Raw genomic sequence first — 12,300 nt, 5'->3', positions numbered from 1 at the left:
CCAGCTGGCTTATTTGTGTTGGATAATAGTTTGTTATTATAGCTGCTGTAACGTACGTTACTAGAAGATTGTAAGTTTTGATATTGATTGTGTTATAATGACGACATTGTATCGGATTTAAAAGGTTCTAAGTTCAGTCTCCTCACAGCATTTCCTCGCTCTGATGAGAACCTGGTCTAATAAAAACCCAGGTTGTTTATGTATCTACCCACCCTGCTCTGAAAACGAGAAGCGAAAAAAATACCGGGAATTGAAAGAGTTCCCCTCTTTGGATGGGAACCTAGTGTTGAAGACACTTCGTTCCTATTAAGATACTTTCATTTTTATTAAAGGCCTTTCCGGTAATTTTTGTGCATTGTGTGTTGATGGAGCTGAACGCCACGTTATATCTTATTACCAGAGCGACGAAATAAAGATATTAAATATTTCAATTTGTGAAGTGGGAATCGAGCCCACACTCAGTTACGATAAGAGTCACACCTTTATTATTATTTAATTTTATCATTGTCCTCGTAAGATAGGCATAACACTTTCATATCTAGGCCTCCCAGACCTATAATTACTAGCGAGCTACAATTACTCCGCTACCTGTAAAGAGTTTGTTCACGTACGCTAACTAAAAGCGTGAGTGGGTCACCTAATTTATTTTAAGTACATACATAATATTTTATTATTTCATAGCTTATAGTAAAAATGTTAAATATTTTTTTTTATATTTATTAAATAACTAAAGAGGTCGAGGTGACTGTAAGCGATGTGATTGGTTGTGGGTTCGATCCCCACTCGAGTAAATAAAATATTTATTTAAATTTATATTTTCTTTTCTTTGCTATGGTGTCGAAGCCAAGAACTCCACTCCACAGCCACTCAACACGCAAAGCCAGTAGAATTTATGGAAAATGAGGTATGGAGTGTCTTGACACTAGGTTCCTTCTGCCTACACTGCTGTGTACGATATACAGTGTGAAGCTGATTTATTTATTTTATGAATGTACGAGTATATCTCTCATGAACAAAATGTATAGAACTAAAATGTATTCGAAATAAAAAAGTTCACATAACACACAATGGTAAAAAAACAGAGTGATTAATCAATAATCACTAAAATTACTACTAAATTTCACGTCATTTTGTCGTTCATTCTGAAATAGTACCAACGAACTCTACACAACTAGAAATAGGTTTAGAGCAGCCACACTCAGAAGTCAAAAGTTAGAGATGCTAAGCTACGTATATAGGTTAATTATTAATTTAGACTATTAGGTAAACAGAGCAAGAAATTGTTAAAGGAGAACTCGATTTAAACGTTATAAAACAGTATCTAGACTTGTCTTAGGTTTTGTAAGACTATTCTAAGATAGACCTAGTATAGTGAGAAATTGTGAAAACCACACCGTTTACATTATGTCATAGAGCAACCGTTAGATATATATTGGTTGCCTGTTTTATTATATTCATCATATTTTTTTATTTTGCTACAGTTTTTTTTTATCAAAAAAAATGTTAGCGTAAAATAATCATTTTTATAAATATTATTGCAAAGATATTTTCTTAAAGCATCTATTAAAGTACGTAGATTAAATATTTATTTTGTTATGTAAGATCGTCGTGGCGGATCGGTTTAGGAGCTTCTGACTGTAAACGTGATGCTCATGGATTCAAATACAACTAGGGGAAATAATTATATGTAAATTATTATCTTTTCCCTGTTCTAGTAGGCAAAGGGTTGGACGTTGAGTTTTAGAATGTCTAGAAAATTTGGCGGTGCATCTTAATACTACATACGAGTATATTCCCTATTATATATTATAAAAGTTGGAAGAGAAAACTCTTTGAAACACAATATGAAATTTAAAGCTGGCTTTACTTAACACAAAAAAAATCCAAGCACCAAACATAATTACAAAAAAAAAAATCACAGAACTTCCACAACTTTAAACAAACAGTTAATTTTATTATTCCGCACCGATTAAATTCCATAATTATCCAGTTTATAGTGCGAGAGCTCCAGTAACTACCGAATAAAAAAAAACTAGGCCACACAGAGAGAGTTACATCACTATATATACTGTAATTATAGCGGGTCGAATGTGTAATTAATTTACGCCGGTTAAACCCGCGTATTCGGCAAACAAATATGTGGCGGCTGAATCTATGCTGCCAACTTTAGTGGTACCGACATTTTATTAAATATGTATTAAATTATTAATATTGCGTTTATTTGTATTGGAATTATATGTAATTTGTTATCATTTATAATTTTTGAATTTATCACTCCAAATCAGCACCTATTCACGCTGTATCCCGCTTATAATAGAGTAGGTAAAGGCATAGTGATAAGATAGTCCGCTCGCTACCTACCACAGCAAATATGTAATAATATTAGCAATATTGCATTTTCTCGAGTGGGAATCGAATCCAAAACCTGTCACGTACAGTTACAGGCTTGCACTCCTGCGCCACGACTGGCCTCAAAATACATTAGAAAAACCTAATCAAAGCAAGACAATAAAAAGTAAAATAGGTGCCTATATAATTTTAAAGTCACATTATGCTCTGATTGCACCTAAAGACATTGCTAGGCAAAAAATAAACGATAAAATAATAACTAAGCATTTTATATTGAAGATTGTAATATATTTGATTAATATTTCAATATTTACGTACTTTCTGATTTTTTTCTATTCCTAAAGTATAAATAAACAGTCCTCCGAATTAAATAATTCAGATAGATATAAATATTAGAACTAAAGAATTAAAGTCAATTTCTTGAAGTTTCAATTTTAAATTTTAAAATTGAAAGGAAACAATTATAACAGTAAAATTATATTTGCTATACTCAATATTGCTCAGAGGATATATTTTTAATTAAGACTTAAGTCCTAATCAAAATTTTAACAGATTGTAAATATTACGCACCTTGTTTGACAAATTAATTTTACATTAATATAAAACTTCAACCAAAAGAGAGCTTTTAGTAAATAATTTTCGTTATTCGTTTCTAAAAAGTATAATAACATTTAATCATTAACAAATTTCTTATGAATTATATTTGTATACTTTTGAAATAATATTTTTGGTTGTCGGTCTTTAAATAATTAAAACTTGCCAAGGAGCCCTGTAAAATTTTAATGGCAGTCGATAGTTAATCTCAAGAAATTATTATTATTTTTATTTTTATGCAGTATGGTTTTAATAATATTTGTGTCATTAGAAACAAAGACAATTTGTAGATAAATAAGCAGATAATTCTATGTTTCAGCTTCATGCATCCGCATAGCACGATCACAGAGGGAACCTAGTGTCAAGACACTCCGTTCCTCACCTTTCACCAAATCTTTAAAGCATTACGTGGTAATTAGTTGAAGTTAAAGCCGGGCTTTGCTTGTTACCAGAGCAAAGAAATGAAAATATCAATAAATAAAAATTCATCTCCCCCAAGGGGGGAAACAACCCATAACCGTCGTGTTTACAGTCACTTGCTTGCACCACTGCGCCAAAACGACCTCAGTAATTCTAATGATACTTTTGAATTATCTACTTACTTATCTATAAATAGCAAATACTTACCTAATTTTATATAGACTACTGAAACACTATTTTGGGAATTCTATATGAAAAACTTTTAACCTAAATGACCAAAATATCACCCGGGTTTATATAATTATGAATGTATGTACGACTATAAATATTATATAGGAACATCTCTAGTCTATTATATTATGGTGATGAGTTTCCCAATTCTCCAGTGGTCTGGTTTTTTGGTCTATTTTTAATGTCATTTAATATTAATTTAAATTAAATCATAAGCCAGTCGTGGCGGTGGCTCTGGTTACGAGGCAAAAACTCGGCGTTGTGTTCCGCCACTCAACACGCAATGCGTCTAGAATTTTGTGGAAAGTGGGAAACGGAACTTAATGAGGACGATGTCTTAACACAAGGTTCCCAGTACCCTCTACCTATGGAGCTAAAGATTTTTGTTTTTTTTTTATAAATAAAAATATATTTAAAAAAAATATTATCATATCTGCAAAGCAAATACGGACCTACCGCAATACCACACTCATCATATCGTAAAACTCTACTAAGAACAATATCAACACAACATTGAAGGATGCAAACTTGGAAACGTGACCTCAAAGTTTAACTTGACTCAAACGATGCGTTATTAAAAAACTTTCGACCATTAGATGATAGTATAACCCATATAATATAAAGTGAATTGACATTTTTAACTGAGTGTTTTTCTATTTTCTTTATTTTCGTATTACCGTTATAGGGTCTGTAAAGAAAAGTGACACTATTGTCGCTAGCTCTCCGCTTTTCGCGTTGTCGAAGAAAATCTTTAATTGTAATTCCTACATTCTTTATACTTACGTATAAACATATGTAGTAATAATACTAGCTATTCAAATACGGCTTCGCCGGCTTAAACTTATTCTTATATTAAAATAAAAAAAAAAACCAAAATATTTACATAAATTGTAGCCTATGTCTTATTGTGATGTATAAACTATATTATTGTAAATTTTCATCAAAATTGGTTCAGTAGTTTTTGCGTCAAAGTGGAACAAACATAACATTTACAATATTAGTAGGGTAGAATGATATTTAAAATTTCAAAAAAAAACAAAAGACATAAGATAAGTCCACACTGTCTCAAGCAGATTTCCATAACCATTGCGATTCCGGTATGTTAGACTCCAGTTGGCGACACTCCAAACAATTACTTTGTCTCGTCAAGAACATTTCTACGGCTGATGGGACTTGAATGTCTCACATTTACCTCGGATATTCTTTTCGGTGTACGTGTTCGTGTGAAATTTCGCTGCCTGTATAAATGAAAATGCATTTTGTTAATACGGATGCATAATACAATGCTGTTTCCTCGTTTTTATATACATATTTTATATGTACTTCCGTTAACGGAACGGAACTGTCTGTACGTCTGTCCAGTGTTATCTATAATAATAGTTACACGATTTAATGTAACTATTATACACAAATATTCACTGTACATTATCTTTCATGCAACTCTGGTAGATTTTGTTAAAACTCAAACAATGATTATTATCAAAATAGCAAAGTTATACTTCGCTTTGTTTGTATTTAAACTTTTCAAGTATATTGAATAAGTTTCTACATCAACGGAAATATTTTATAACTTGACAGAAAGTAGAAACTTACAACTGCGTTTAACTTAAAAACTTTGAATAACTACACTTACTTAGTATATTAATTTTATTAATTTTTAGTTACTGATTTGAAGTAGAGAGAGACATAAAGAGAACATCACGTGTATGTGTGTATCATAACAGTATGATGTATTATTCTTCAAGTTTCAAAACGCGCGGAGCGCGTGGCCAAGTTTTTTTACGAACAGAACTGGCGAGCAGCACCGTGTGTTATTTTACACGAACCATTTGAAGCCACTTTTTACCTATTCGTAACTCAAAAACTATTCCACCTAAACCTATCATATTTGGCTCAAATATTTAGACCCCCTACCCGTATACGTGCATTAAATTTCATAAACACAGCTCAAACAGTTATTTAGATAATGACGTCCAAAAATCGTAAATTTTTAGGGGGGTGACTGACCTATAGACCTTAATGTTAACCAAGTTCCAGATGACCTGGAATGGTGAAATTTAGCATCCGGTTAAGTAATTGGGTGTATGTAAAGGAAAAAATCCGAAACTAGTATTTTTTTAACATTTTCTTATAATTTTTCAATAAATAGATTCAATTAGTAACATTTACTTATAGTGTAGCGCCTGGCATAATATAAGAGCAATGCATTATTTATATATTGTTGCTTTTATTTAAGTCACACGTTAGTAAATATTTTATTTGTTTTGTAGACTAACTTCACTATTACTTACGTAAGCCATCTACAACAACATGATGCTTTCAAGTATATTTTAAGATAAGATATGTCTCCATTTGTAGCTGAAAATGACTCTAATTTATGTCCTGAGAAAGCCTGTCATCATGTGGACTTTAAGGGCTTTACGTAAAAATATAAAAATATAATAAATGGATTAACACCCTTCATTATTATTTATTCCTAGCGGACGCGCGCAGCTTCGCTTGCGTATTTAGGGGTGAATTCTAATAACCCATGAAACATGTGTTCAATGAAATATTTTTAAGAGTCTAAACTTAAAAAGTTTATTAAAATCGGTGGCGGTTTAAAGATTTTTCCATACAAACTTTCAACCCCTTATTTGCACCCTTAGCGGGAGAATTCTAGAAAACTATGAAACACGTATTCAATTAAATACTTTTAAAAATCTAAATTTCAAATTTTATAAAAATCGGTGCCGATTTAAAAAAAAATCCATACAAACTTTCAACCCCTATTTCACCCCTTTAGAGTAAAAATTTTTCAAAATCCCTTCTTAGTGGATGTCCAGATTACGAAAGTAAACGTCTGTCCAAACTTTACGTTTCTACCATCAGCGGTTACGGCTGTGAGTGCGTCTTACCTCAGTCAGCGAGGACAAGTCCTTTTATATATATAGATATAATAAATGGATTAACATCCTTCATTATTATTTATTATAATTTAAACATATGTTTTAGTACTTATTATACTAAGAGTATTTGCATAGTCGATTAACGTATTTGATATTAAATTATTATTACAATATTCAAGTACTAAGTCCTATATAAGATCCTATAAGGGTTCTGTTTTATTGCTTTCGAGGTACAGAACCCTAAGACAGAAAAAAAATACACTAAAAAATAAATATAAAAAATATATATATATTGATAGAAATATATATAAAATTTAATAATAATATACGATAGTATATTATCTGTAAGGCCAGTCGTGGCACCGGGGCACAAAGTGTGTCTGTAAAACGGACTGGTTGTGAGTTCGATTCCCACTCGAGGAATTGAAATATTTATTTAAAATTATATTTCCACCAAGGCAAAGCGCGGCGTAGAGTTCCGCCACTCAACACGCAATGCCTCCAGAATTCGATGGAAAGTGGAGTTACTGAGTGTCTTAACACTAGATTCTCTCTGTCTACTCTTCTGTGTGCGGGATACAGCGTGAAGCTGGTTTTATTTTTAATTTGATATATGCAGCCTACCAGCTATCTTAACAGAAGTAATTATAAAGTAATTATTAACAGTAAAAATTTAAGTAATTGTTAATAAAAAAAATAAGAGAAAAAAAGAGAAAATTAAAAATTACTTAAACAAAATAATAAAAAGTAAATAAATCTGCTTTACGATGTATCCCACACATAGCGGAGTAGACAGAGGGAACCTAGTGTTAAGACACTCAGTTCGCCTCTTTCCATCGAACTCTGGAGGCATTGCGTGTTGAGTTATTCCAACAAAATAATAAAATTAGAAAAAAATAATTATTATTATTTCAGATTTCTAAACGCAGCATACATTAATTACCTTCTAATCTGACAACTGTCATTTAATCAACAAAATAAAAACTATAGTCGAGATTCATAGATAAATATAATAAATTTTCATATATAGGGGAATTGTGCTCAAGATGGCATACTATGATAAGATGACACACTACCAATATTGATGAAACTATTAGCGCTAAGTGCGATCTTGTGACGTTTTAGAGAGTGTCTGTAGATGCAGCTAGTGCTTAAATTCAGTATGGGTGCAAATGAATGCAGATGGGCAAATAATTCATGTTTTCGTTTTTTTCAATTGCAACAAATTTTTCTTTCGCTTTTGCTTGATGGTGAAAAGATATGTAAGATAAAGATTTTCTATTTGAACTTATTATAAATGTAAAATAGGATTATTATATGACACAACTAACGCTAAAAGCGCATCCTAACCTATAAACTTTTGTCACAACGGTTAAAATTAAATTCATATATCTATTGGGTAAGATGACATACAAAACGTGAGTATAAAATGGCATACTATCTTACCCTTACAAATAGAATCGATATATATTTTTTGCTTTACGTACAAAATGCCTAGCAATTACAAACGAATATATATTGGTCACAAGAAGACATGGATAAGGCTGCTAGAGCAAAGGCATTCAATAGCCGCAGGTGACGAAGTTTATTTCCCTTTTGGAAAAGGAAGTGACTGATAACGGAATCCAACCTCATAAAATTTGCAACATGTATGAATCTGGCGTTAATACTGTTTAAAAGCCCCTCAGCAAAGAAGAAACTATTTATTTGTGAACTATGCTCGACATATAATGATGGCGTTTTTATGCCACATACTAAGTACAGGCATACTAAAAAAAAAAAAGTATGTCATTTTACCCTGTAGATATGTCGTCTTACACTGGTCGACCTAAGTGCGATTTTTGTTTGTTTTTATGATGTTTGAAAGATGATTGTTCTGAAACTAAAATAATTTCATTGATTATGAAATATATAATAATACGCAATATGCTGTTCTCAGATGACTTTATTTATTTGAAATATTTGTCTTCAAACAAAAAGTATGTCATCTTAAGCACAATTCCCCTAATTAAATATCGTCTTAAGAGTAATAAAACATAATATTATTGACCATAATAAAAAAGTAAATACCTAATTATATTAGATATATTTTATTGTACGAAGGCGCTCATATTTTAATGGTTTTTTTGGCCTGGGTTTCATGATTTTACTGGTTTTAGGAACACTTGTGAAAACGGCAGAGAACGAAGTCGACCTTGGGATCATATCAATTCAGATTGGTACCGTCAGCACTTAATAAACTTATTGTTTATATTTTTTCCAAGACATGTTGAACAATGAGTCGTTCAATAGAATTGCTTGTGGGTGAAACAAGAACCTTACACCGAATTGTTCCAATGCCTCCCGATGGGAGCTGTCTCTTCCATGCTTTTGCATATTCTTTGTTTGAGCGTATTGATATACAACAAACTAATAAATTGCGCGAGACTATAGTAGAGTACGTATGGCGTAACTGGAATGATTTAAGTATCTACACTAGCGCTCGAAACGGGAATCCTTACTCTTCTAAAGAAGACATGCTTTGCTTAACTACGTACAGAGCTACTTCCGAAATAAAGGCTGCAGTAGATTTGTACAATATTAAGATAGAAGTGTATTATCACAATGGTGTCCTACTTGGTTTATTCGGCGAAGAGAAATGTCCTATGATGCGCTTACTCTAAACTATGTTTTAAAAAGAGCAACTCTTGAGTTTCTTGCCGTAGTAGTTTCCTATAGGAAAAGTACTTGTAATCTTCCTACTTATAATTTCTGAACAAAAAGTAATGATATCCCATCAAAAACATAAATGTAAAATGAAAGCCAAGTTTTGTAATAAAACGTATCCTTTCAGCGATAAAAGAAGTGAGATGTAAATGTATGCCAAGTTCAATGGTCAGTCCTGAAATTTATTTTTAACAATATAAAATATTTTATAACAACTGAAAATGCCCATTCTTCTTACAATTTGGAGACTTTATTTATGTGTAATATCTGACTTGGCTAGTTTTCAAATTAATTTACATCGATATAAATGAATGTATTCAAATTCTATTCTACTCAGATTCTACTGTAAATTCTTATGAAAACTAGCCAAGTCAGATATTACACATAAATAAAGTCTCCAAGTTGTAAGAAGAATGGGCATTTTCAGTTGTTATAAAATATTTTATATTGTTAAAAATAAATTTCAGGACTGACCATTGAACTTGGCATACATTTACATCTCACTTCTTTTATCGCTGAAAGGATACGTTTTATTACAAAACTTGGCTTTCATTTTACATTTATGTTTTTGATGGGATTCTATTTTACATAAAATATTATTATAATAGATGCTTATATGTACGTTGTAAATCTGACAATACTTAATCTTACATAAAATGCATAAAATTTATAATAAAATGGCTTTATCTATATTCCGCATATAGCTCGGTAGAAAGACAGAAAGAACCTTGTGTCAAGACCAGAGCGAGTAAATGAAAATAATTCCCTAAATAGAAATGTAACTCACGACTGACATGTTTACAGTCTTTTCCCCTAATTACAAGAGCTAGGAAAGGACTCGAACCCACAATCTATCGCGATAATAGTCGCCACACCACGACTGGCCTCAATTTAATGTTTAACTACAAATGATAACTAAAGTCTCTGATTATTATTATCTTTATCATTAGATCCATTACTAAAAACAACAGCAATACTATTAATTCAATGACTTCAAAACGTCACATTTAACTTATAATAACATTAAAATCGATATCGTCACTTATTAATGTCGTAACAGAAAGACAAAGAAATTGGCATGACGCCAAGTGCATCCTGAACGGAAACTCCACACCCCTCACTCTGGGAAGTAGGAGACGGGCCGATCAAAGATTGCTCTCTTTTAAAACAAGAATGCAAAGTTTTGTCGTTGGAATCCGATAGTAGCTAAAAATGTAAATTGTTGTTCAACAGAGGACTGTTGTTGCTATTTGGTAAAACATGAAACTTGGATGTCCTGCTTTTCAAATTTCCAATTTTAATGACGTCCAATTTTCTACTTGCGGCAAACTTTGGAATCAGAATATTGCTTTTTCCGTCTATTATGTTGCTATAATAATTTAACTTCGTTTTGTCATCTCGTGAAATAGAGAGGACGAATTAAATTTGTTGAATGATGAAATGTTTTGGGAGTTTTAATGTTATGAATACAGTCTTGAACATAAACAATACTATTGTTTTTTGCTATTATATTATTATAAAAAATAAATTGTCTAGATTTCTTATTCTGTACTGTAAACTGAAGGAGAACCTGATGATGCCATATACTCGTATAGTGTAATATGACGTAAGCTGCACATTAAGTATCTTATAATAATTGTAGTTTCTATTTCTACTGGAGCAAATAAAATATTTTGATATTATTGTTTTCCAGTCGAGTTATCACAAGAAAAAATCTATTAAAGAAGAAATTTATTGTTAAGACAGTCCGTTCTCCACTTTTCGCCGAATTTACAAGATATCTTGTGTTGAGTGGCAGAGTTCAACGCCGCAAATTGCCTTGTTACCAAACTGAAAATATTAAAAAATAATAATTCAGATTCGAAGGGGAATCAAAACCACAACCACCATGTTTACCACAATACGACTTTATTATGGTAATCATATAAAATTAATCATTACAATATTTCTTTGCCTCATTATTGACAGCGTCAGGGATGCATTCACCTTGTTTACTTCCGTACTAGGTTCTATACTTCCAACAAACACGTAATAGAAAGTCTTACCTAATAGTGTCACGCGATCCCATCACATCGCTTCCACCTGACGTTACCTTAACTGCTATGTAAAAGCTCGTTGGAAATCTTAAAGGCGAATGTAAATTTTTATAGTCGTATAAACTTTTGAAAATGCGGAATTTTATTTTAAAATATTCTTTCGTTTTGATTTTGTGTTGTTTTTCTTTATTTTTTGTTTTGCCTTGTTGTTGAAAAGTTTGTATAATAAGTTTTATTCCGATTAATAATTTTAGTAGTTAAAAAAAAATGTTGTATTGTAAATAACCATGTTAGAAGACAAAATGGGTATAGACGCATAAAAAAACATTTTGTTATTTATGTATTGAGAAATTCAAAAGTAATTTTTAAATAACATAAACAATTTTAATTTAAAATATTTTTAAAGGGAATAATCTACATAAATATAAAAACTTACCCAAATCCTCAGCATCTTCACTCCACTCTCCGGTGCCCTCGACGAGACCAGCGTATATCACAGCTAGTACAAAGTTCAATAACATCGTTGTCCTGTCACACCTCATTGTTCTACTTAAACCCGAATTCACATTATTATTATAACTATAACACTATTCTTTCACTATCGATTATTATTATTATAACACTATTATTTTCACTCACAATAATTATTCTATTATTAATCAAAGCTTGTACACTAGAGACATCAAATTCACATTAAGTCAAATTACTGGTATAACAAACCGAATGGTTCGCTTCAATTATAATATGGGTTTTCTTCTTTTCAGCGTGTAGCCTTCGTTATCTATTGTCGATTTTCCACCATCGATTCCTATAGAATCCATTCATGGCGCCGATTCCAAGCCGAAATTATCTTTAATTGAGCTCTTTTAGAAATTGCAATTTCAAGGTCTATAATGCCTTTTCAATTTAGGCGATTGAAAACACCTCGTTAAATAGTATAAAATCTGTTGCTTGTTAATTTGAATTTCTTTTGTAAATATTCAAATATATTTATATGTAAAACAAGTTTATATTTAATATTTTCACTTTTATTATATATACAATTAGCCTTTTGGTATCTGGAAATCAGGTTTCAT

General features: G+C 31.4%; 1 protein-coding gene across 1 annotated transcript in view; it reads right to left on the bottom strand.

Annotated features, from left to right (window-relative positions):
- LOC146536819 (neural cell adhesion molecule 1-like) overlaps window positions 1–11,910 on the bottom strand; it is a 121,063-nt gene extending 109,153 nt beyond the window's left edge. Inside the window, exon 1 of the mRNA XM_085188971.1 lies at window positions 11,661–11,910. Within this exon, the coding sequence (XP_085045097.1) occupies window positions 11,661–11,766 (106 nt within the window). The 5' untranslated portion in view covers window positions 11,767–11,910. The remainder of the gene's footprint in view (window positions 1–11,660) is intronic.
- Between the last annotated feature and the right edge of the window lie 390 nt (window positions 11,911–12,300).

Source organism: Heliconius melpomene, chromosome 8 (assembly GCF_056956725.1).
Source record: "Heliconius melpomene rosina isolate 202511_hmr_F chromosome 8, ASM5695672v1, whole genome shotgun sequence".
Taxonomy (NCBI): domain Eukaryota; kingdom Metazoa; phylum Arthropoda; class Insecta; order Lepidoptera; family Nymphalidae; genus Heliconius; species Heliconius melpomene.
This window is presented reverse-complemented; position numbering and strand designations above follow the sequence as displayed.